Genomic DNA, 26,382 nt, shown 5'->3' with positions numbered 1-26,382 from the left:
CCCCTCCATTGGTGAGGCCTCATCTGGAGTCCTGTGTCCAGTTTTGGGCCCCGCACTACAAGAAGGATGTGGAAAAATTGGAAAGAGGCCAGCGGAGGGCAATGAAAATGATTAGGGGGCTGGAGCACATGACTTCCGAGGAGAGGCTGAGGGAACTGGGATTGTTTAGCCTGCAGAAGAGAAGAATGAGGGGGGATTTGATAGCTGCTTTCAACTACCTGAAGGGGGGTTCCAAAGAGGATGGATCTAGACTGTTCTCAGTGGTAGCAGATGACAGAATAAGGAGCAATGGTCTCAAGTTGCAGTGGGGGAGGTTTAGGTTGGCTATTAGGAAACACTATTTCACTAGGAGGGTGGTGAAGCACTGGAATGGGTTATCTAGGGAGGTGGTGGAATCTCCTTCCTTAGAGGTTTTTAAGGCCCAGATTGACAAAGCCCTGGCTGGGATGATTTAGTTGGGGATTGGTCCTGCTTTGAGCAGGGGGTTGGACTAGATACCTCCTGAGATCCCTTCCAACCCTGATATTCTATGATCTGGGCATGCTCGATGTAGCCTCCAGCCACCCAGTCAGGCCTGATTTATGCTGGGGAGGCTGCAAACCCTGTCATCCCTACTCCAGCAGCAGGCACTGCAGCTGCGGAGCACAGATCCCTAGAGGGCACATTGCCAGCTGGGGCAGGAGACTTGGTGCGTCTCCCGGGAAGCCTCTACCAGCTGCTTATGGATTCTCACGTGCAACTGACCGTCCCCCTGAACAAGGGAGGGTGGGGGGTGTCACCACCATCTGCACTCCCTGGGAGGGGGTGGGCACTCCCCTTGGAATGCTTGGCACCGGGGGGGGTGGTGCTGGCTGCAATCTGCATCTCGCCCTGCCAGGGCTTGGGGCTAGGCGAGTGCCACCTGGTCTGGAGAGGCCCCCGGCCCCCGCTGCCAAGCAACAAGCCTCCCCACCGCTGCAGGGGCTGGGCACCAGATGGTGAGCGAGACGGGCAGGGATTCAGCGCTCGCTCCAGACGGGTCCCCCTTGCAATGCCACTTGCCGAAGATGCACGCGAGGGAGGCGCCGGGTGCTTTATAAGCCTTTGTGGCCAATGCCCCAGCTCAGATGGCCTGCGAGGTCTGTGCAGGGACAGGCTAGCAGGACCCTGGGGAGAGACTCACCCACCAACAAGCAAACCTAGCTCCCTTAACCCAGAGCAGACCCCTCTTATCCCCTGCAAAGTTCGCTGCCTTCCACGGGTCTGAATCTGGCCTACGGTCTGTACTGAAAAATAAGAGGCAAGTAAGGACCTCTCAGGGAGGGGGTGTGGTGGACCGGGAGCCAGGACTCCTGGGTTCTCTGCCCAGTCCCATCGCTGGACAAGTCACTTCCCGCTCCCTGTGTCCTCTGTGACACGGGGACAAGAAGGTTGAGGTTAGATTAGTCAGGGGATAAGATTTACCCCAGAGCAGGAGGTTGGCATAAGCTCTCATGCCCCAGGCTTTACCTGCAGGGTGTCTTAGGTACTAGGACTGATGCACTGCGGTGAAACTGACTCCAGTGTTTATCAAGCCCTTTCAAGGCCCTTGTATGGGTTACAGTGGTTGAGGGCAAACATTAAAACCCCTCTAAGTCCTTACTGAACAACAGAGAGAGAATTTAGATAAGCAGTTACCCCCCTGCAACAGCCAGTGAGCGTCTGTACACTGAGCGATTGGGATCCGAAAGGTGCAAGAGAAAAAAAAGTTTGTTGTTCTTCTATACGTTGCCAGTGACAAGCCGCCGTCTCTGGGGTGGGATGCCGCAGTGCCGAGTCACCCCACGCAACACCCCAGCAGCACTCTTCCTGACAAAGAGCACGTTCAACTGAAACAGCAGGGAGAATTTAGGGGGATGGGATGTTGCGGCATCACCAACCTCAAGCATTCAAAAATATGAGTTAGCCCCCCCCCCCCCCAAATGAGATTTTGTAAAAGAAAAAACCTAAATGTTGGCTTCTTTCAACTGGTCTTCTGGTTTTCCGAACCTTTCGGATTCACATTTTAAAACTTCTCTCTGCCACCACAAGCGCTAGAAATTATTTCTCTTTTAAACCCAAGTCAAGATTCACATGACTCCAGCAGCTCGGGCTTTATGCCAAAACACCCAGTACCGTGAGAACTGGTAACAGCAGGAAAAAGACTTTAAATACAAAAGTTTCCCCTGGGTTTCCAAATTCAGTTGGATTGGGAGAATTCCCAGCCAGTTCTCCAGAGATTAGCTCTTTAACACAATTCTAGAACAAGTTAGATTCTTTCCATTTTGCCCTGCCTGTGATTTTTTGCTGAATGGATGGTCAATTATCCAGCCAATGATGCAATCCATGCCTCAAATGTTCAACTGTCCTCAGGAGCTGATGAGAGAAACAGACTTTGGCAACCTAACACCATTTCACCCAGGTTAAAGTTCCAACTCGGCTAATTACTTTATGCCTCCATAAACTCCTCTTGTAGCTTCCAACAGATTTTTTTAAAACATTCTGTGCCAATCTGTCCCGTTGTTGTGTGCTGTTAACACTTGCCGCATTCCACCCCAGAGGTGGCTGCATTTCAGTGGTGGCAAAAAAGTTCCCCCCTGCGGGTGTCCTAAAGAGCTCTGGGATCCCTGGAGAGTAGTAATAGGTGATAAAAGCCCTGAACGTGACCTACTCTAACTTTGGTAGGAAGAATGTGAAACTGACGTAGCCCCGTGCCAGTCTTGGTCCAAAGCCATGCTTTGTAGCAGCCAGGGGAGTGGGGGGCCCACCCAAGCCGTGAGCCAGCACTCTGCGAATGGAGAACTAACAGAGGGTCCTGCATGTGACTGGCTGAGATCACCGGCCAGCTGAGGCTATTGGGAAGTCACAGATCCTTGGCCAAGCTGCTACGGGGTGTGTTGCTGGGCCCTTCCGCCCCGCCAGCGCCAGAAATACCCACTACTGGCCACATGCCGGCCCTGCTTTGCCACCTCTCAGCTGAGCCGCTCAAACGCTTTACCCACAAGGAATTACACCTTGTCGCTGGGGCAGGGGCAGATGAGACACAGAAACACCAAGTCACCCTGTCTATGGTCACACAGTGAGTCAGAGGCCAGTTCAGGAATACCCCAGATCTCCAGACTCCGCGTCCCATGTTTTAAAACCACAAAACCATCCTCCCCTTCTCATTACTGGATAGTTACTATTCCGTTGTAATGTGGGAGTACGATTGCGTCCCTTGTTCTGGGCAGCTGCAGCCTTGAAGAGTTAGGTAACATTCCAAAAGAAGCAGATGGCAAATACAACCTAGCCTTTGATGTGACGGGAACAGAGATTGCAAACAAAAATAACCCCCTAAAACTCACACACGCCCCTTATAAAAATACAGATCAGGGAAAAGATGCTTTTAAAAAAAACCACCACCACCAGACACCCAAATTCTCCCAGGACAACAAAGTGGTGGTGGTAGGGGGAAATAATTAGAAGCAGGATGTTAAAGATCTTGTTAATGACAGAGCAGAGGGAGATCTTTTGTTACGGGGTTGGGATGAGGAAGGGGCTTAGACAGCCGGGAGGCCTTGTCCCCCCCTCCTTCCCCTTCCCACCAGTCCTGGTTTCACTACACCGGTAGTTAAAGCCGTACAAACCCCTTCGTGTGGATGAATTCTATGCGCATACAGGTGTTCATAGGGATACGGCTATTCCCATATGGGACGAGGAATACACTGTTCTGGGACAAGGCATCTTTGCGCTGGTATAATTGCATGCAGGCTGGTTGTCCTGGGTCTAAGAAATCAAATGGCTTCCAGCGGCCCCTCAGCTGCTTAGAGCCAGAGACCATGCCGTGCTCAGGGGGTCTGGGGCTCAGGGGCTCGTCAGCTCCGGCATGCAGGGACATCAAAGCGGGCGCACCTTGGATTTCTGCCCTCTGCAAAGGTCCCTGGCCACTGCCAGAGCTGTGTCCAAGGGGCCTTCAGCGCATCCAGCTCAGGCCAGGCGTGGGCTGCTACGTAGGCACCCGTTAGCCATCACCCGGCGCTGTTTACAGAGAGCACAGCCTATAGGAAGAAACAGCAGCCGGCTTGTTCTCAGAGGGACACCCACCCACAGAAGGGGGCTTGATTTTAGAGCATATTTTGCCCTGTGTGTATTGCACACACACAGATTTTAAACACATCACCGGGTCTGGGTCAACTTTGGGGGCAGACTGTGGTGGGGAGAGGATCCAAGGGCTAACCCCCCATTAGTGGACATGCATTACCATCACATCTTGCCTACACCAGGGTTTTGTAGACCTGGCCAATGGGCATGACCCCATTCAAAGCTGGTTTAAAACTCAGATTCACGTACAGGAGCCCTGCCAGCCAGTGGAAACAGGCCCCAATTATTCACAAGCTGTGTAGCAAAACAAGGGCAAGGAGCCATTCCTTGCATCCTAGCATCTAGGGGTTCCAGCCGTGGACCAGGACCCGGGGGCGCTAGGCGCTGTACAGAAAACAAAAAGCCCCTGCCCTGTAGCGCTGAGTGTCCTTGGCATTGTACAGCCCCTAGCACCACTGGGCGGAGCGACGATGCCGTAATACAGATCGTAATCCAACCCTGCAGATTTAGGCACCGATTTTTCCAAAAGGGGCGTTCGCAACTCAATGGGGGGGCTGGATGCCCAACTCCCTCAGGCCCTTCTGAAAAATCCCAACCTCCACTTAGGCAAGAAACGCCCCCTTCTCGATTCCAATGGGCGCATCAGTAAAGGCTGCGGGGGCCAATCGGCTACTGGAGCCAAGGGCCTAGGAGCGTTTGACTCCCCCAGTCGGGATCTGAAGCCGTTTCACTTACACCTTACAGAGCTTTGCCCAGCCCCCTTTAAGGACCAAACGCGTCCAGTCGCTAACGCCCCAGGGAGCGACTGTCCCTGCTGCACCATAACCCCCTCGTCGGGGGGAGCGGGCAGCGACTGATCACACGCTCGGGCAGGGATAAAGCTGCTGTCTCAGGGCGAGCGGATCAATGCGCAGTGCAGAACAAAAGCTCCATATTCAGTGCCCTAGAGCCTGAGGGTGCCGGCACAGCTCCCCGGCTAAGCCTCAGCAGGGAGGGGCACCCACAAAGGGGAACGCCCAAGGGGTATACCCAGGAGCCCACACAACAAAGCAGAGGATTGGAGACGCTTCCTAACAGCAAAAATCTATTAGGCACCCAAAAGCCTTGACCACCCCAGCGTAAAAGGGATCCGCAGCAGGGTTCCTATTAGGATAGAGGGGAAGGACGGCCTGGTGGTGAGGACGCCAGCCTTGGAAGTCCCGGGTTTAATCCCCTGCCTCAGTTTCCCCAGCTGCCGCTGCCTCACAGGAGGGCTATGAGGTGCTCAGATACTACAGTGATTGGGGTCAGATAAGGAGTTTTGATATATTTCCCCCCCTGCACAAGCTTTGGGTTGGCTCCCTGTGCTCTTTCCTCAGCCCTCCAGTCTGCATGACTTGCTGTTTGAGAACGATGGAAACACGGATCACAAGAATCCAGAGAGAGAGAGAGAGAGCACAGCGTGCGCCTCTCCTCTGCAAAGCGCCATCTCCACCGAGCACAAACTGGCTGCTGCCTCCATCAGGCCCCTAGAAAGGGGCAGACACGCAAGAGGGCATCATAAAGGGAGCAGAACTGGCCCCCTGAGAATCTCCACCCCTTTACCCAGGGGTCTTCCCAGCCGGAATGCAACTGGTGTCAGGGCTCTGCCCCTGCCCCCAGCATTGGGGGTGTGGGAGGGGTGCACTGTTCTGCTGTCCCTGCTTGCCTGGGGGCAGAGCCCGAGTGACAACAGCCCTGGGGCTGCTCTAATTTACACCAGCGCTGGGCAAGACTCTGCACGGCCCCCCACATACAGGCAGTGCAAAGAGGGCATCAAGTGGCCTTACGCCCCAAGCACCAGCACGGGAGAACAGCCCTATGGCCCCACTCATAAGAACATAAGACCGGCCGTACTGGGTCAGACCAAAGGTCCATCTAGCCCAGTATCCTGTCTATTGACAGTGCCAGGTGCCCCAGAGGGAGTGAACCTAACAGGCAATGATCAAGTGATCTCTCTCCTGCCATCCAGCTCCATCCTCTGACAAACAGACGCTAGGGACACCATTCCTTACCCAGCCTGGCTAATAGCCATTAATGGACTTAACCTCCATGAATTAATCCAGTTCTCTTTTAAACCCTGTTCTAGTCCTAGCCTTCACAGCCTCCTCAGGCAAGGAGTTCCACAAGTTGACTGTGCGCTGCGTGAAGAAGAACTTCCTTTTATTTGTTTTAAACCTGCTGCCTATTAATTTCATTTGGTGACCCCTAGTTCTTGTATTATGGGAATAAGTAAATAACTTTTCCTTATCTAATCTCTCCACATCACTCAAATTTTATATACCTCTGTCATATCCCCCCTTAGTCTCCTCTTTTCCAAGCTGAAGAGTCCCAGCCTCTAATCTCTCCTCATATGGGACCCTCTCCAAACCCCTAATCATTTTGGTTGCCCTTCTCTGAACCTTTTCTAGTGCCAGTAGATCTTTTTTGAGATGAGGCGACCACATCTGTACACAGTATTCAAGATGTGGACGTACCATCGATTTATATAAGGGCAATATATTATTATTGCCCTCATATATAATATAATAATATATCCAGCTATGCAGGCCAGGCGTCGGATAAACTAACCCCAAGTGCAAGCAACACATGAGCACCCAGGCTCCTGTGCCAGCCGGGTCAGACGCTGCAGTCTGCTGACCGAGGGGAGGAAATGAAGTCATGCTCTGCATTTTTAAGAAGAAAAATATTGTTTTAGAGATTGGCAAGCCAGCTCTTGTGCAACTCAAAAGCGGCAGGGGGGAGAGACACAAAACAAGTAAGAAACCCAGTGTTTTGGCGTTTCCACTAGCCAATCCTGATCCCTTTCTCACAGCCCCTGGCTCTGAACGCCACTCGGCCTCACTTCTCTCTGAAGAGCGGCCGAGGCTCTGTCCTATTAAACGTGAGGGATAGGATCATCGCAGGCCGGCGGGGAGCGTCGGAGTCTGAAAACAGGTTTATCGCCGAGAAGCTGCCAGGGCCCTGTTGTGATTAAGCGGGTGATGGGAATCAGGGCCCCGCTGTGCGCACAAGCCCGGCCCGGAAGGGTTTACAGTTGGGGACAGGCAAGGCAGCCCTGGCAGCGCTGAGGAACTGCGGCCCGGAGCGTTGAATGGATTTAACCCACAGGCTGATAGGTACCAGCTCCGAAGGGCTCAGCAGTCGGGGCCTCGCAGGATCAAGCCCCAGGCTTTTATTATTGCCAATTTTCCCTTTCAGCAATTACCCCCCTTTTTAACACTGAGCTCCCACGGCAACAGTTCTTCCACGTTTCTCTCTGCCTGCAACACACTGCGTTCATTCACTCATGTTGCCCCCTGGTGGCTGGTCCACAGAGAGGATAAAGGACCTACTTCCACAGCCAGTTAGGGGAGCTCCTGTTTATCTGAAGCACTAGAGGCCAGGCAGTTGGACTGGCCTCGGCTTTGCGACTTCTCTAGTAATACATGGTAAATCCAGGCCCTGGGGATGTTATCCACCCAGGGCTGCATGCACAATAGAAAAACCTCCATCGACTCCCTTTGGCACAGGGGTGGGAGCGGGCACACAGCTTTGCCAGTCAGTGGCCTGTCTGCGGGCTGGCATAGCAGGAACTCAAAGCTGCCCAGCCCTCTTGTTTCAAGCTCAAACCTTTACAAAGTAGCCAAGAAGAGCAGGTAATAGCTGGAGGCGAAGCAGCTGCCTAGGAGAGAGGTTACTTCAGCGAATGAGCGACTGGAGGAGCCCGAGCTGCTCCTTAGTCTGATTTGGCAGCTGTTTCAGGAAATGAGCTCAGATCAGCTGTTGCAATGCTACAATTGCAGCGCTGTAGCAAGGACATTTGGGCGTGGTGGGGGACGACTGCTGCCCCTCTGTAACAAAGGGCACGTCTACACTGCACTTAGACACCCCTGGCTGGCCCGTGCTGGCTGACTCAGGCTCAGGCTAAAGCAGCTGTTTAATTGCAGTGAAGACATCAACTCAAGGTCTGGGACCCTCCCACTTTGCAGCCCGAGCGTCTACACCGCAATTAAACAGCCGGCACGGGCCAGCCGCGGGTTTTCAGCGGCATGGTAGACAAGCCCAACGATCATTCTGCCTTGCAGTGAAGCTGCAGCAGGCAGTACCAAAAATTCCTCTGCGGGGGGCGTGGGAGCGCAGCGTCCATTAGAATCTCTTGCCCTTAGACGACACCTTTAAGCAGCCCCTGGGCATCCTATTGCCCCTCCTAATGACTGCAGTCACCTCTGGGGAGGAGCACAGCAGCTGTTTCACAGCACCCAAGGGCGACATGCCGCAGTTTAGCACGGGAGAGTGAAAAATGCTGCTTACGATTTGAGGAGAGGAATGCAACAGACCAGAGGACAGGAAACCTGGGCTAAGAACCCTATGTTGTGAGAGGCACCAGGGATTAATTGTGCCGGGGATGCGACTGTGACTCGCTAAGTGACCATGCAGGGCCTAGCGCAACAGGTTCCTGATTTTAATTAGGGCCGCTGTGTGCTACTGTAATACAAACAACAGGGCGCACACACCTTTCTCTCACTCCATATTTCCAACACAGTCAGGTCTGCAGAGTACAGCAGAAGACAGTTTCTCAGATCCCGGGGTGTGTGTGTGTGTGGGGTGGGGGTTGTGCAATTTATTGGAGAATCTTTATTACTAAGGATTACGCAAGAGACAGAAGGTAGCTAGCAGGGTTCTCATCTATCAGCACAAGGTGTTTTAATACAATGGCGCCTGCAGCGAGCCTGCTTTGCTCTGGAAATCCACAGGACAGGAGCCCGCAATGGCCTTCCCCTGCAAAGTCACTTTCCAGCCTCTCACATTAAATTGCACTTGAACGGCCCTGTAAAAAAGCCAAAACAAACAGAGCTTGCCACCCAGAGGGGTGCTTGGAGAAAAGCAATGGTGAAGCATCCTGAATTAGCTACCAGCAGCACGCAACTGCTCCGGGGAAAACATCATATGGCAGAGATGATAAGCAGAGCCCAGGAACAACTGCTCTTCCGGAGGGGAACTTGCAGAGATGAGGCAGCAGATCTAAACCTCAGTTACTACAGAAAGGGAAACCGCATGTTCTACGGGCAGAAGAGGAAAGGGGGGCAGCATGTGGGCTGGAAAGTCAAGCCAGGCACGAACAAGGACCAACTTTTCTCTCTCTGTACAGCCCCTAGCACCTTAGCTCTCGATCCACGACTGAAGCACCGACAGGCTACTACAATGTAAATCAGCCAACTGCAGGTATTCACCACCAGGGGGAGTCAGCCTAGAGAGGGCCCTGAAAGTGGTACTCTCCCAAACCCCGCCCACAACCTAAGCTCCACCCACTCGTGACACCATAGGGAGGTCTCATTGGGTCGATCAGCCCAGCAGTGGAATACAGTAGTTAACAAGGGCGGTGCAAGTCACAGCACCATGTAGACAGGCAGAGTTCCCGCCCCGCTCTGACGGGATGCAGGATAAAGTCCAGGTGCTCCCACACCCTCTGCAAGTCAGCCTCACCTATCTCCCTAGGCTTGGCCTTTCCCTGGAGGACCCTTCTGTCCCAGACTCTAGTTCGCTCTGCCCCTAGGAAGGGTTGGGACCTCTGTGATGTCCCAGGTGAAGCTCATCGAACCCCCTTGCTAGGTTGCAGAGTGAACATGCTACCAAGATGAACAGGGCCGTTCACACCCCTCCGAGCTACTGTTTCAGGCTGTCTGCAGACCCAGGCAGACACTGCGTCAGTTACCCTGGTGTCACAGGAAGGTTAGAGAGTTAATGGAAACTTCCCCTCTATGCTTCTGTTTGCTCTCCCCATCTCCCCCACGGAGGGCAAACGTTCTAAGGCTCACGCAGACGGAGATCCAACTAGTTCACCAACACCTCCGCCAAATGGTGGCGTGAAAAAGGAACTTGTGTTCAGAGGCACTTCCCTCCCTCTCATCCCCCCCCCCCCCCCCACTCTCCTTGCTGCGTCAAGCCAAGGGATCTCAGTGGTTTCCTGAGGCATAAGGATGTTGAAACCATTTGCAAAACTAAAATGAAAGCCCTTTGCGAGCTGCTGACTTGATCGGCAGAAGGGCCGGGTGGGGAGTGACACTGCAGAATCTGACCTGGACCAATACCACAGAGTCACCTCGTGAGAGCCAGAATCGAGAGAGGACCCTGGGGGATCTCCTGCCTGCACAGGGAGGACAGCTCATCACGCAGTTCCCTCTTTATAACCGAACCACCTGGGTAATCGGTCGCTGTGTTCTTCCTGCAAACAGCCCTGCTCCACAGACACCAGATTAGTTACCCCACTAGGGCCCAGGCCTCTCAGCTTTCTGGACAACCTCTTCCAGCCAGGACCCTGTCCCAGTACTTCTGTGCTCCAGGAGTCTCCGCGCAGGAGTGTGAGGAGAGACACCCACAGATAATCAGTCACAATGTATAAAAGACTAGAGCACCCTGGGCATAGGCCAGGCTCCACTCCCGCTCCCGGAAAAGAAGGATCAACTTCAGCAACATCAGAGGAGTCACATATTAGCCGTGGCTGAACCTCAGATGACATGTCAGCAGACTGTCACCCAGCTGTTACCCACATGGATGTGAGTAGCCTAGTGGTTAGCGCACTAGACTGGGACTCAGAACACCCAGGTTCTATTCTGCCACTGGCCCCGGGAGTGACTCTGGGCAAGTCAATTTCCCTCTCTGTGCCTCAGTTTCCCCAGGATACTAACTAACCCCCTTTGTAAAGTAGTCTCAGATCTGTGGCTGAAAAGAGCTAGGGGTTATTACAACACAATTGTAAACAGTTATTTCACCCAGTACTAACCGGCAGCCAATGCTAAAGGCAGAATCTATACCAGTTTCACCCAAATTGGATGTGTGGACACACTCATTTAGTTTACACTAGTTCCTGATCGACTTAAATAAGTCCGGTTTAAACTGAAGTCAGAGCATCTACCCAGAGGTTTGCACTGGTTTAAATTCACGCAACTGTCTCATGTAGGCACACCGCCACTAGGCAATGCAGAAAAACCCACCGCTGTGCAGGATGGGAAGCAGAGTCCTGTGGGCTGTATATAGACTGGGATTGGCTCAGTTTCCATTGGTTTCCCGTAAGATCTGGGGGCCTTCCTCCCCCAGGCCCCTTGAATCATTCTGGCAGGAATTTTAAAACTGGAATCTGGCCAGGACACTAGATCCGACATCCCTTCCATTGCAAAAAGCACCAGGAGACACAACCGTGCTTCGACGACCAGGCCGGTATCAACCTTTCAAGGAGGATGGTGGTAAATTGGAGGAGGTTCAGTGGAGGGCCGCAAGAATGGTTAAAGGGTTAGAAAACAGGCCTTACCGCAATAGACAATCTATTTATGCTTAACAAAGAGACGATGAAGGGGTGACGTGATCAGGCTACAATGGGGAGGGTAACTGAGCACTGGAACAATTTACCAAGGGTCCCGGCGGATTCTCCCATCACTGAGCATTTTTAAAGCAAGGTTGGATGTTTTCCTAAAGGATCTGCTCTAGGAATTGTTTGGGGGAAAATTCTCTGGCCTGTGTCATCCAGATGATCAGACTAGATCAGTGGTTCTCAAACGGTGGGTCGCGAAATGGGGTCGCCACGGCTAGAGTTAGACTTTCCGGGCTGAAGCCTGAGACCTACTGTCAGGGAACGAGGCCAAAGCCTGAGGGCTGCAGTCCTGGGTGGCAGGGGTCAGGTTACAGGCCTCCTGCCTGGGGCTGAAGCCCTCAGGCTTCGGCTTTGCCCCCCGCCCAGGGCAGCGGGGTTCGGGCAGGCTCAGGCTTCTGTCCTCCCGCCTGGGGTCGTGGGGTAATTTTTGTTGTCAGCAGTGGGTCGTGGTGCAATGAAGTTGGAGAACCCCTGGCCACGATGATCACAATGGACCCTTCTGGCCTTGGAGTCTATGAAGCTACATCCACTTCTCTTCCACACAGCCGGGCATGGATGGCATCACCACCTGATACGCGGGCATCACTTCCTGCACCATTGCTCACTCTACACAGGTCTCCTGTCCCAGTACCGGCCAAGCCTGACCCTATGTAGCAAGATCTAATGAAACCACGACTGGGGGAGCAGACGAACCACCACCAGGCTGGAGGTCAGGGATAGGAACGCTGCCCTCGACATCGAGATTCACGACATCGAGATTCACGAACTTTCTGTGAATGCGGGAAAAGGCGGAGTCTGGAGAACACAATCAAGCAGTTTGGCTAGACAATGCCCAGGCTGGCCCCCTGGGGCTGTTCACTTCCATAAATACAATAAGATCAAAGCAGGGGAAATGGCCTAAAACTGACCCGACTGCAGCCCAGCTAGGAAATAACATTTCACTGGCCACTGGGAGAGGGAGTCTCACCAGAGATAAATGGGGAGGAAACCTGTATCGACGATTTTCCAAAGGGGGTTTGAGATTTTGGGTGCCCCGAATGGGCTAGATTTTGGGAGAACTGGTGCTCAGTGCTGTCTGAGAGCCAGGCCTCTCTCACGTCGGACTTCCCAAAAATCAGGAGTCCCTTTCGAAACTCACGGCCCGAGTTCTGATCCAGTGTTACCCCTCCTAGGGCCTGATCATCAACTTCACTGAGGACTCCCTTGCACCACTCTGGCAGCGTAAGGTGCCAGTGTCATTTATGCCATTTATACGGCCGGAGTGATGTAGAGAGTCCAGACTGCGGACAAGAACCAGGCCTTGTGTTCAGTGGTTCATTAGACTATAAACTATTTGGGGCAGGGGCCATTTCATATAAACGTCAGTGGGGCCTAGTGGCCAGAGCACTTGACTGAGACTCCAAAGACCTGGGTTCTAGTCCCAGATCTCCCCCCAGGTGACCTTAAGCAAGTCACTTCCCCCTCCCCGTGCCTCAGTTTCCCCAACTGTAAGATGGGGAATCACGATCCTAAAATGCATTGAGATGTACTGATGAAAAGCCTCAAAGAGGAGGTAGGGGCCATGATGGGTTTTCAGCCCCAAGCAGAACGCGCCTGTAGGCACCACCCCAAGCCAGGTTTTTTAAAAAGTGTGAACTGTTGCACCCAAAAGCCATAAAATTAAATGCAAAGGCAGTCCCTCATCACGCACCAGGAGAGGAGGAAGGATGGCAGAAAACACCACATGCCAGCCCGTCTCTCCCATCTGCTGTAGCCAGAGCTGCTGCCAGCACTTCAGCCCACGTGGAACAGGCAATATTGATCGGGAATGGCCTCGAGCAGTGACGCGGGTTTCGCTGCCTATGCATGGGACAGTCTCCTCTCTCAGTGCCTAGAAACGCACAAGCCAGGCTGGCAGGAGCTGCCTATTGAACCACACCCACTGAAACGCCACCCTCTGCCCTCGGAGCCACACAGCCGCTCAGTAAGAGGAAGGGTGGGCTTGGGGGTAAGACGGTGGGTTGAAACTCAGGAGATCTCTGGGCCTCAGCTTCCTGTTTCACAGATGGGGGAAAAGAATCCTCTCTTTGTCTGTCTTGCCTATTTCGACTCTCAGCTCTTTGGGGTAGGGTCTGTCACTCACTGTGCACGTACAGCACCTAGCGCCAGGAGGCCCTGCTCTCTTTTGGGGCCTCTAAGCTCTACTCTACATACAAACAATTGTCATCAGACTTGAGGGGCCATGCAGCCCAGTCTCCCAGGCCCGACAGTGACCAGCACCTGCCACATCGAAGGAAGAGGCAAGAATCCTGCAACTCCACAATAACCTGTCCCTGGGAAACGTTTCTTCCTGACCCTATCAGAGGTTGCTCTATGCCCTGAAGCATGAGGGTTTATAGCCCTGCCTGCTTATAGCCACGTGCCCATAGCATCCACAGCTGTCTCTTCCCGTTCCATATACATGAGCCGACCCAGCTAGGGGACAGCAAGCTGCAGTCTATCCTACCAGCAATGGCAGAATCAAGGGAATGCCAAGCACGCTTCCATTGCTACCGCTGGGACACCCAGCCAGTTTGGTAGATCCAGGGCAGAGCCGATGGCCGCTCCACAATCGCATTTCCAGCCAAGCCACTTTTCTGACTGTCAGGCAACAGCTTTGCAATGCGATGGACGCAGGCAGGTGCTAAGGGGTCGACAGAGAGCAGACCTTCCCTTCCCCCTCCCCGTGCCATGGGGCCGGGATCCTAGGGCCGGGGGGGGGGGGGGGACGAGAACTCCATTTCTCTTCCCACGGGTGAGATCCTCTCTGAAGGGCAGCGAAAGCTGTTTACCCCAGAGCTGGCAGCTGCTTTGCAGACAGATGTTGCAGACACAAGGCCCCGATTGAGCCCGCGGCCACGGCAGCTGTTGAGAAGCAGTGGGCCGTCTAGGCTGGGAACAGCTGCGACCGTGGGACTCTGGACGGGATTCGGGGAGCGACCCCCACCCGGCTGAAACTGAAGTCACCAGCCTGTCTCCCAGGGGGCTTGTTCAGCTCATTTTATAACAAGGCTGCATATCAGGGCATACAGACCGTGCCGCGCAGTGCCAGAGGATCTCAGCCCCGTGGCCAATCCCAGTCTAGATTCAGCTCCCAAATCGCCTCTTCCCTTCCCACCTGGCACGGTTGGGTGTTGCTCCCATTAGGCCTGGTGTCTGGGAGACAGTTGCACCAGTTTAAACCGACGCACCGGGGAGCTTGCTGCTAGAAGCTGCTGCAGACAGCAGCCTGCATTGGGACGGCTGCCAGCTGGCCATACAGACCGCTGGCTCTTTGGCGGTACCCCTCACTGCCGCCTTGGGGATGGGGGGGACCAGACAGGCGGCCCTGGCTCCACCCGTCCCAGCCGGGGCAGACTAGACTGGCGGAGGTACAGACACAAAACATACAAGATGCCCGATGACCGGACGTGGGATGGACTCCAGCAACGGATGGGAACGACAGAGAACAATAGCCGCTGCCGCTCCGTACGTTTATTTATTAACCGCCACAGGGTCTCTGACCAACGGGGAGAGGGGGGAGCTGATATCTGCAAACATTCCTGCCCAGCCACACGGCTGCAGCCCGGCTGCTCTTTCTTGGCACAGAGCTGGATCTGTACTGGCCGGTTATACATTAACCCAGCGCAGCTTGGAGGGGGTGAGGATTGAAAGCAGGACCCGGAATCCGGCCCATGGTGGTAACAATAAGGGATTGGCAGCACGGGCTAGCGGGGAGGGCGCTGGGCTGGGAGTCGGGATTCTCAGCTCTGCCACTGACCTGCTCCGTGACCTTGGGAGAGTCGCTTTTCCCTCTTTGCGCCTCCCCACGCTTTGTCTGCCTCATCTCTTTACACCTTCCGCTCAGTGCCTGGCAAAGCAGGGGCTCGATCTCGGCTGGGTCCGCTAGGCGCTACCATGGCCATCAAGGGATGAGATTTTCCAAAGGAGCTTCATGGCTCTCGGCCTCCAGCTCCCTCTGAAATGCGAACCCTCGGCTCGGACCCACCAAGCTCCTTCCTCGTAGGGCAAAGCATGCACATGCGGTAACCGGGCAGCTGAAAGGGCGAACGCCCCACACAGCCGCCTTTAACCCTTTCAGGTCAGGGCTAATCTGCAGCCGCAGGCCGGCGAAGGGGAAGCTTGCTTTGCCGCTGCTCAGGGAGGACAGCGTCAATCTGTCGCCAGCCCTGATTTCGCTTCGGAGGGGAGCCGGGTGGGAGTCACGCCTGAAAGCGGAGTGGGGAGGGATTCCTCCCACCGGGTGACTCAGTGCATTATCCCCAGGGAAGCCGTTCCATCTCCTCCTCCGCCCGCCCGCCGGAGAACCCGACAGGAAACGAACAACGTTCCGTACATCTGTACCGTTCAGCTGGCAGCCAGGAGGGAATCCCGGCAGCGCTCTGGCCTCCTCCGCACTAAGTCCCATGAGGCTGCAGGGCCGGCAAGCCTCAGGAACCCTGCGCAAAGCCAGGTAACCCGCGAGACAGCAGGGCTTGCAGGAGCCAGATTACAGGGACTGACCGCGCGGGGGGGTGGGCACGGGACCTCCTTATATGCACATGGCTTCTCAGAGCCAAGCCCACGTCTCCAACGGGTTCCTCTTCCAGAGCACCTGGTAGTTTGTTCTCTGTATTGTGGTAGCGCCAGTCATGGACCAGGACCTCACGGCGCTCGGCGCTGTACAAAGAGAACTAAGAGACAGTCCCTGCCCCATAGCGCTTCCGAACCGTGAACAGACCTCTTTCCAGGCACACCTACAATAACAATCCAGAGCTCGTATTTACGCCCCTTCGCCGTCTTCCATCCCAACGCACCGCAGTTACGGCACTGCTCGCCACCGAAGTGCGTCCACCTCTGGGGCGCAACGCGGCAACTGGTTAGCAGCCACACAGCAACATCCTGGGGTGCGTTCGGACAGGAAGAAAGCATCCAATTGAAACTGCAGGGCAGAGGAGGGAACGCTGGAGTCAGATGAACGGTGCGAGATGAGCTAGAATTTGGCCAGGCCCCTGGGGCTAGCATCTCTTCTCGTGTGTAGAGGAATCTTTAATGATCCGCCTAAGTTTTAACATCTCCTTAAAAAAAACAAAGGAGCAAGATCCAAACACAAGCAAGCAGTAGGGCTGCAATCAACAGCTGCCCAGATACCACAGTGATGGGCACAAGTATTAAACTCTAGAATAGGTTAACTTCTATAGGCCCGGCCCACGGGATACCAGGAGGCGGCGAAGCCATCCCGGGAGAGTCACATACGAATTTCCCTGGTCCAGGGGCATCTGCTTTCCTCAAACTCACTCAGCTTTGATCCTGCAGTGGCAGGAAGGAAACACCCAGGGCTGATGCAATGGTTAGCTGTCCCCGTGGCATCCCAGCCGCCTCCCATCAGAAAGGGCCAGCCAAACCCCAAAACCCTGGGACAACCCAACTGCATACAGCGTGCACCCTCTCACTTGATAGCCAAGATACATGCACACAAGATCTGACCCCCTGTACCACTAAAATCAACCCAAGGGCAGAACTCTGCCCTCAGACCCGTCTGGGTGCAGCCCCGTCCCCTGAACGGAGCAAGAGAGCGGATCAGACCTAGGGTCGGTGGCGGGACTCCAGGTCACTAGCACATCCACCGTGCCAAACCCGAGGGATGGGACGCTCCAGACCAACTCCCTCCCCCAGCCGTCTAGGGTTTAGCATCTCTGATCAAAGGGCTGGAGGGCAGGGCAAAGAGGAAAGCAGAGTCGAGCCACCAAGCCCAGAGACTGAAAGAGAGAGAATTAGGTATTTAAACAGGCTGATTAGGGAGTCAATGGGAGACAGCACCACTGGAAATCAAGCCACTGGGAACAACCCTGCATCTCCAGTCAACTATTCCTCTCTTATTTCTTTCACCTAAATCCTCCAAGAGCACCTGCTGCAACCTTAGCGGGCAGTCACCCCCATTCCAGAGCATCAGCCAGGCAGCGGGTGGGGGATTTCCCACCATGCATTGCACAGCTCCGTGCAGCTGTTTACGGCGTCCTCCGATGCAGGTATCGGCAACGGGACCCCAGGCTGAAATAACCCCCGCTCCGTACAGACAAGCCCTGAGCCACTTTCGAAAATGGGACTTCGGCTTCGAAGTCACGGCGGTGCTTTTGAAAATTGTATCCAGCGACTAGAGAGATCCGGATGGTGGAAACACCGAGGACGGTAGGAACTAGGCATGAGAGATGAAGCTAAGGGAAGAAGCAGTGATAGCTACATTGCTCAGGGGCTTTACAATTAGCCTGGACAAACACATATTTATCTGGCTCCCACCACCAGAGTATCTGAGCACCTCCCTGTCTTTAACGCATTTATCCTCTCCCTATGTGGCAAGGCAGAGCTATTATCCCCATTGTACAGATGGGAAAACTGAGGCACAGCGCAGCTAAGTGACTTGCCCAAGGTCACACAGGGAGTCTGTGGCAGAGCAAGGAATTGAACCCAGGTCTTCCAAGTCCTAGGCTAGTGTTCTAACCACTGGACAACACTTCCTTGGCAAAGAGCATGTGCTGTAGGGAACAATCCTATGCTGGCTGGAAGCTGGATTGGGCGCGCTGAGCAGCTCAGCCCTGTCTGCTCCACAGCGAGAAAGAAGCACTTTTAAACTCGACGAGGAAGAAACCGCAGCTTCTGAATGAAATCTCTGCTCCCTCTCCCCACACGCCCGCCCGCTGAGATCGAAAGGCATCGTGTTAATGAGACACAGCAAGGAGATGGAATTTCATTCTCGCTCCCAGCCACAGCTGGGATTTGCCTGCTGGCTGGAGCCTGGGCAGGGCAGGGCCTGTATGCACAGAGCCACGCGTTTTATTTGTAAGCCGTCCCCTACATCAGCTATGGGAATGATCCTTTCAGAAACAGCTAAACCCGGCCAGAATACAGGGAAGGCAAAACCCACCCCCAGCCACAGGACCTCCCGCTCATCCACAGCGCTTTGGCCCGACCACACACGCAGGCACTAGCCTCTCCTTGAGGATTTGGAGAACGAGCCATTGCACGATCCTTCGACTGAACTTCGAGTCAGATCCCCAGCTGGGGTAGATCGGGGCAGCTCCACTGGAGTCAACGGGCCAGACCCGCCTCCCACTGGTGTATATCGGTTTCATGCCAGTGACTCCAGCTGAATCATGTCTACACTAGCAGCGCGTTACTGGTATAGCTGTACTGGAGTATTGTACTTAGGGTGGATGCAGCTGTACATTCTCTTGCTTTGTAGGTCTAGTGAAACCACCTCCCAGGAGCGAAAAGTTACACCGGTAAAAGCACAGCTTCACCAGTACAACTGTGTCTACACTGGGTGCTTGTGCCGGCAGAGCTCTGTCCATCAGCCATCACCCCCCTGACAGGCACCCCTGGGCCAGCAGACGGCTGTAGTGCAGCCATAACTGACGTCGCCCAGGCTTACTCCTGTGGAAAAATCTCACCGCTAGAGCAAAGATTTTCACATACTGCATCTTGCACCTTCCCCGTGCGGCCGATCAAAAAGAAATCGACTAACAGAGCAGAACCGGGGAGCTTCCCCCAACGATTCACGTATCGGGAGCAATTCTGGTGTAAAGAACAGAGCTAGGTCCCCAAGATGCAGAGAGCACACGACCTACTCAATTGACCGGGCAATGCAGTGAACTGGAGTAGTTAACACACCAAATCAGATCAGGACCGTGTGTACAACTAAGGTGCATAGAAGAAGGCAATGCAAGTCAGCCGAGCGTATCCATCACAGTCTGTCTCCTCGGTGCCCTAAAATCTCTCCCCCATCCTGCACCGGGAATCCCATTGAACACCACTGATGTCTTGTGCAAGCCACAAACGTGTCTACAGGCTACGTGGGGCCCCCCACGGACAGCACACTCCTGCATCCAGATATAGTTGTGCAAACACAGAAGCATCGTCTCTCATACTAACACCCATCCTCTTGTTCGCCATCAACCCAGTTAAGCCCTTCCATGGGTAGTAGCCAGGGGCGCATCGAGCCAGCCACCCGGTGCTGCGGGAAGGAGGGTTTTACTCTCACTCAGGAGTGGAACGTGTTTTCCCTGCTCCAGGAGCGGCTCGTGATGCCGCGGGATGGGCAGGAGGTTGCAGTTGAGTTGGGGGGACTGAGATAGAGAAGCCGGGGCTGGGAGGTGATGAGAGAGAGGAAGGGGCAGAGGAGATGGTGAGGCTTGATATGGGGAGGCAGGGGAGGCCCGGGGAGCGGGAGGTAGGAAGGAGGAGACAGGGATGAAGGAAACGGAGACGCGGGGTGACAGAGCGGCAGAGGCAGAGCGGCACCTGGAAGATGTGGACAGGGTAGGTGAGAGGAGCAGGTGGTTCAACAAGGAGGCGCAGGCGGGGGAAACTGAAGACCAAGTCGCTCGCCGACGCGCGGCTACTCACTGGGGCAGATGAGAGCCTCTTTGGCCGTGATGCTCTTGTTGCAGGCGAAGCACATGGTCATGCCCGAGACGGTGATGGTGGTGAAGAGGTGCCCGTTGGTGTAGCGGGCGTCCTTCTCCTTGCCCTCCTTCATCTTCTCTTTCTCTTTGTTCTGTTGGCCGACAGAGAGAGAGTTAAAACCGCGGCTCCGCAGAGGGGGACCCCCCGCCCGCCCGAGAACGGGATGACCACCCTAGAAGCCTCTCACCCGGGCGGCCCTCCCTCCAGCTTGCGCCTTCCTGATAGTCCCTCCCTCGGCCAGTCGTTTCGCGTTCCAGCTCATGGTGCCGACCAAGGGCACCAAGGGTATTCCAGGAAAATCGGCCGACGCTGCAAACAGATGCGGGGACGGGGTGTTATTGGGTCACCAGAACCCAGCTGATGTCCCGTCCAGCAGGACAATCACACCAGGATGGGGTAAAAGAGGCAGGGGAGGGGGGCTAGAAAAGCCAGCCAGAGCCACGGGAATCCGCAGCACGGGGATCCTAGGAGGGAGAAAGTGCACGGAGGAGAATGGGAGAAGACACCCAGTTATTTCAAATCTCCTGTACTTCCCTGTTTCCGATAACCATGACAACCGTGTGTCTGCTTAAGAAATACACCCCCACCCTGCCATGGATGCCTCACGCCATAAAGCGGCACAGACCCGGGTGTGATAGACCAGCCCAAGGGAAGATCTACACCCGTTATTCCTGTAGATCAGAGGGGCCGAGGTACCCTGTGTAAAATGGGGCAGGGGGAACTGGCTTTGGATGCTCAACAAGAAAGGACCCCCACAAAAAAAAACAACCAAACATTGTGCAGTGAGTCTCCTAGTAATGCTTTAAAGATGTATCTGGTGCCTTTCATATCCCACCGGGTCCCCAGACAGGGTGCTCCTGAAATGCAGCCACCTCTGGGGTGGAAGACAGAAGCCAATCATTACTCAGGGTAAATGGCCATCTCAGTGTGGGCTGTGAAAAAGCATCAGGGGCTTTCAGACTCAGCCAAGAGACCACAGACAGTCACATTATCTGCCCAACCAAGGGCTGAGCTGACCCCACGGAGATTCGAACAGGCGGCGTTTCAAACCCGACGCTCATGCCTCACAGCTCGTCAAGAAAACCTCCATTACTGCAGCGTTCAGGCCAGGACCCTCAAAGACTGCATGTGACGACACTGGGCAGCACAGATTGGGAGCCAGAGAGAACCACAGGGTCTGTCTGGGTCCCGCAGTCCCCCCGCCCCCCTAATCCTCCTTTTACTAATTATAACAGAGACCTGGGCCTTCTCTACCACGCACGGGACACTACAGCCTGTAGGCAAAGCAACTCATGGTCCCCAAGATAGCCAGTGGCCAAGCTGGGCACAGAATCCCTGAGTCCTGACTCCCAAGCCCCTGCTCTAGCCACTAGCCTGCATTCCCTCTCCAGAGCCAGGAAGAGAACCCAGGAGTCCTGACTTCCAGTTCTGCCGCTGCTGCGCATTCAAGCGCTGGCTTAAAATTTTCACTCCTACACCCCCGAGTTCAATTTCGATGCAGGCGATGAATTTAGTGAGTTTGCCCTAATCCAGGTGACGTTTTATTTTATTTGACCCGAACCAGGTCTCTCCATCCTTGCCGCAAACCCTCCCTCCCCCCGGCCTTCGCCCGTGTGGCCTGGAGGTTTGAAGAACACAAACCCTACAAAGATTGGAAGCCGCCACAGGGTTAAGGATCTAGCCCCTGGCGCTGGGCTGGGGACAGGTTGTCATGGCACCCTCCTTTCAGAAAAAGGAAGTCAGCCGGTCACTTCCTGTTGCAAAGTTCTGAGTAATCCTAGTCCTAGCTATTTCTGACTTCAAGTCAGCTTTGCATCACGTGTCTCGGTGAGAGAAAACAGACCGTGTCCGCCCTGCACACCCAAAGCTGCAAATTATTTATATTACAGAAGCACCTAGCGCCTCCAGTGAAAGCCAGGACCCATGGTGCTAGGTGCTGTACAGACTCATGGCGAGAGACAAGCCAAAGGGTTGAGAGTTTAAAGAGACAATACAGAAAGAGCAGGAGGGGAAACTGAGGCACAGAAAGGCGAGGTGACTTGGCCAAGGCTGCCCATCAGGTCTGTGGGAGAGCTGGGAATAGAACCCAGGTCTCCTAACTCCGAACCCAGTGCCCAATCGCTAGACTTCGCTGCCTACTGCAACGCTGGTCACTAATCCCTGTCTAATTTAGATTCCCAAATAGGCAGGGAACTTCTCCCGTGTGTCCATAACACGCCCCACACACCAGCAGCTCTCTGGAGAAGAGGAGTGAGATTTTTGCCTTTCACTCAAGGATCTCAAAGCACTTGAAGAGACACTTCTCAGAAAGCTGGGCGACCGATCAGACTCTGCGCAGAACCCGCAGGAGGACAGAACCCCAAGCAGTCACTTTATCCAGATCACCGACCTTTCCTTTTCCTAAGCTCTTCAAGCGTCAGCATTCAGCTCTGATCTAAGCGGTGGGGTTGTCCAAAGTAACAGGGCTCAGCATAGGGTATTTTGCACCAAACAGCCAACACCCAGCAGACCCTGGTGACTGCAGCTTAATACAGAGCAGGGATAGCATCAAAGTGGGGACCAGCCCACCACAATTCCAAACTTCCAGTAGGATCATTGTTCGGAAAGGGTCTCCATCCCCTCGTAATTCACTGCAGCCCCACAGCTTGTCTCCAAACCTCCAAATCCACCATGGTGCAACAGTCTTGAAAATAGCAGGACAGATCCTCCGGTGGTGTAAACCGGAGTGACACTGATTTACACCAGCTAAGGATGTGGCCTCCCCCACCCCGGCAAATAGGCAGCCAACTCACCCAGCAGGTTAATAAAAGCTGCAGCGTGGTTTAGCACCCTTGGGTAGCTCTGTTCTGGCAAGATAGCAATCGGCAGAGAGAAGAGCTTAAAATTTGACAATTTCAGAGTGAAATTGACAAGATCAGAGAGCAGATGCCCTGTTGCTTTCAATCCCCCAGCCACAGCCCACTGGCAGGCGCAGAAGGTTGGTGGGTGACTTGGCTCTAACAATTCAAAATCTCACCCCCTCTGTTGCTCAGGCTTCCCGAGAGTTTGGGAGGGAAGGCGCCCCAAAAGGAACCAGCAGATGAATTTTCTACTCATCTCTGCCGCTGACAATATGGGGCATCAAGCTGCCACCCTTCAGGGCACTGCCTTTCTGCTGCAGGGGTCAGGAAGGAATTCCTTCCCCAACTCCCATGCAAAATTAAGATCACGGTAAGGATGTGCTGCCTTCCTCCAAGGCATTGGGAACTGGAGTAAGACAGATCAGTGGGCTCACCGGATACCCAACATCCTAGAGCAAAGGAATTGCGTCTGCACTTGTATGCAGAGCGGTGAAGTCTGACCCACTGGGCTTAATCCTAAAAGGCTTCCCCCATTTAAAGGAGATTATAAAGCCAGAATTGGGGGTGGAGAGGAGGGGGAGGAATCAGACCCTGGGAGCCCACAAGCCCCATTTTCACTGTACACAGACCCCCCCACACACACACACACAGAATGTGTGCACAACCGCTCTTCTGTAATACAAGCCACAGACAGAGCCATTCGGTCCCCTCCCCTGTTGCCGGATTCAGTTCTGCTTTGTGTTCCCCAAGACACTGATTTGATAAGCCCGGCAATGGAGGGGTCACGGCTGCTGGAAATGAGGCATTTTCCTGACAGCTCTCCTCCGATAAACAGACGGCCTTTCCTTCTCCTAGCCAGGTTAGTCCCTGGGGCGGGTGGGAAATGAAGAGGACGGCTTAGATTATCAGACAGGACGGGGGTCATAAGCCCTGCACTTCTCCCTCCTTTCAGACACAGCGACTGACTGTCAGACTCACCGATGCTATGAAGAGCAGCTGAGATGGCACAGAGGGAATCACACCTATTTACCCGACCTCCGAACTGATAACCCGGGTGATGGGAAGAGAGAAGGCGCAGGTAGCCCAGGACGAGTTTTGGCTGGGGTGGAGAGGGGAAAATGAACTAGATCTTGTCCCTGCAGGGGGGGCTGACTCAATCCCCACCCACCATCCATCCATATTCAACTCCTAGGCCCAGTCGCTTGCCTATACACACACCCCCCCCAACACACACTGCGCCCCTTCAGAGATTTCCATCGGATACACACAAGCACCGGGCCCAAGGCGGGCAGCCGTGCTAAGAGGGCAGGAATGCTACCGGGGCGGGTGGGAGGTTAAAACAGCTCCGCAGGGAAGAGGAAGATCTCCTCCTGCGGTCCTGCATAGCGATGCAACATCTGGTTAAAGTCACCCCCCCCCATGTATCAGGGGGGGGGGGTGTGGGGTGTGGCAAGAGAGAGAGAACACAGCAGGGGATTTAGCTGAGAGGTGGGGGAGGAGGCCGTGGAGACAGTTCTTGGAGTGGGGGATGGACGGTACCAGGCAGGGATCGCTCGGCTGGCTCTACACGGGAGAGCGCTTTAAGGGGAGAGTCGGCTGTTTTCACGCAGCACTCCCAGCCTTGATCTGAGGGGGGCAATGGGAGGACAGCGGGGGACTGGGTGAACCCCCCCCCCCCCGCTATTTGCTTTGTACAATTCCTCGGCTCCAAGCATGAAGCAGCAATGGCCAAGTGGGACATCACTGCCGGGCACCCGCCACGAGTCACCCTGCGCTGCGCCAAGGGACCAGCGCGGCAGAGCTAAACCAATGGGTCGGGCTGGGTGTGCAGGTACTGGCGGTGGCCTGCGAGATACAGGGGGTCAGATTAGAGGATCTGGTCCCTTCTGACTCTAATAGGATTCACAGCCTTTTTCTCTTCCGCCGGGGCATGCCCATCCAGCAGCTGATCGGGTGCCGGGCTGGCGCCTGCCATACCCCACAGCCTCCCCCAAGCGGGCACGTCATCCTCACGCAGCCGGGGGCGTCCGGCGGGAGAGATCCCCCGGGGGACAGGAAAGGAGCAAGCGCCCGTCAGAGAGAAGCTGCACCCCCAGCCTGGAAATCAACTGCCTGCATTACACCAGAGGGGGAGGCAGGGCCCCCGCAGAGGAGCCTCTCTGCCCCGCAACCATCACTGAACGGGGAACAGAAACCGCAGTCCATCCTGGTGCAGAGAGCCCCGACCCACAAAGCATCCTGCCTGGTTACTGGCACCTGGGCACATCATCAAGCCATTGTCCCGGGATTTATTTGTTCCTGACACTGTTGTCTCTCTCTCTCTCTTTTTTTTTTTTTTTAAAGGGACCCCCCACTGCGCACATGCAGGCTGGGCTTAAAGGAAAAGGGACCCACTTTGGGGGCCAGGCCTTTTAACTCTTGTGTTACAATCCCCACCAGTGAAACCGCCCCCACCCCCAGACACAAATTGGGGGTAATTTATCCTCACGGAGCCAGGGAGTTACCCCCCACACACACACACAGATCGCTGGCCTCAGTTGCTCTGTTCCTGTGCTTGGAGCAGCAGGGGCATTAACCCAACGTATTCCATATTCCACAGTGATGCAGGATCCTGCCCCAGCATAAATTACAGCAACCCCTGGGCTGCCCTAGTTTATGCTTTGGTGCCTCATGGACCCTGGGAAGCAGAGAATACCTACAGCATAGTGCACTCCAGCCACACACACACCCCCATCACCCACTGGGGCAAAATCCTTACACCAGCTCTACGCTGGGCAGGCAGGATTCTCATGGGGCTATTTCCATCAGCTTCAAGGCCCCTTCATGCTGCCAGAGCAGCCTGGAGTGTGACTAAGAATCAAGCCCAATGGATTTACCAGTAATTCACAGTGGGGTAACAGAGATCAGAATCCAGCTCCCATCCCCCTCATGGAGAATCTAGGCAGGCAGGATGACTAGAAAGGCAGCTCTCACCCTCGGGAGCAGAGACAGGGCTGGAAAGCCAGATACGAGCCTCGTACATAAAACAAACTCTTCCACGCCACACCCGGAAAGCAGGGATTTGCACGCCTTGCTCGGCAAACGCAATCCCTCACTGAAAGCCACCGATAAGAGAAATTGCACAGTGTGCAGGAGACCAGAATCTCTGCCCAGCTTCAGAGCTCTCAGGATTTCAAAGGACGAAAAACCTGCTTCCCTGAAAGACACCATCCTCGGAAAACATAAAGGTCTCTGCAGTAGCCCCAGAAATCCTCAGCCACAGGGCGTGCACGGGGACATTATCTTGTTCTTAAATTCTCTAGCTTCCTCCATCAAAAGGATCTCAAAGCACTTCACAAACACCAGTGCATGCACCTGGGAGATGAGGCAGATGATACTGACCTATCTGGCAGACGCTAACAGCACTTCCCTATACTCCAGGCGTGCGAGGATAAAACCCATTGAAGATTGCGAGGTGCCTGATGCAGTGGTGATGGGAGCCGTCAAGACTTCAGATTAATAGATGGGGTTGCCCATATGAATCCAGACAAGGGACTGGCCTGGCCTGCACAGATTTATAGCCCCAAATACTGGCATCCCCACTAGGGAATGGTAAACAACCCCCTTCTCCCCCCCGCAAAAAAATCAGGCCCCTACGTT

At 54.5% G+C, this 26,382-nt stretch overlaps 1 protein-coding gene across 9 annotated transcripts in view; it reads right to left on the bottom strand.

The window, feature by feature from the left end:
* Positions 1-26,382, bottom strand: part of ARHGEF2 (Rho/Rac guanine nucleotide exchange factor 2) — a 126,743-nt gene that overhangs the window by 19,597 nt on the left and 80,764 nt on the right. For 8 of the 9 annotated variants that reach the window (XM_039512712.1, XM_039512709.1, XM_039512710.1 and 5 more), the window contains one exon: positions 19,844-19,994. In XM_039512712.1, the coding sequence (XP_039368646.1) occupies positions 19,844-19,994 (151 nt within the window). Of the gene's footprint in view, positions 1-19,843; positions 19,995-20,090; positions 20,218-26,382 lie in introns of those variants that run through there. The other variant, XM_039512713.1, reaches the window with a different exon arrangement.

The sequence above is a fragment of the Mauremys reevesii genome, linkage group 24 (genome assembly GCF_016161935.1).
Source record: "Mauremys reevesii isolate NIE-2019 linkage group 24, ASM1616193v1, whole genome shotgun sequence".
Classification (NCBI taxonomy): domain Eukaryota; kingdom Metazoa; phylum Chordata; order Testudines; family Geoemydidae; genus Mauremys; species Mauremys reevesii.
This window is presented reverse-complemented; position numbering and strand designations above follow the sequence as displayed.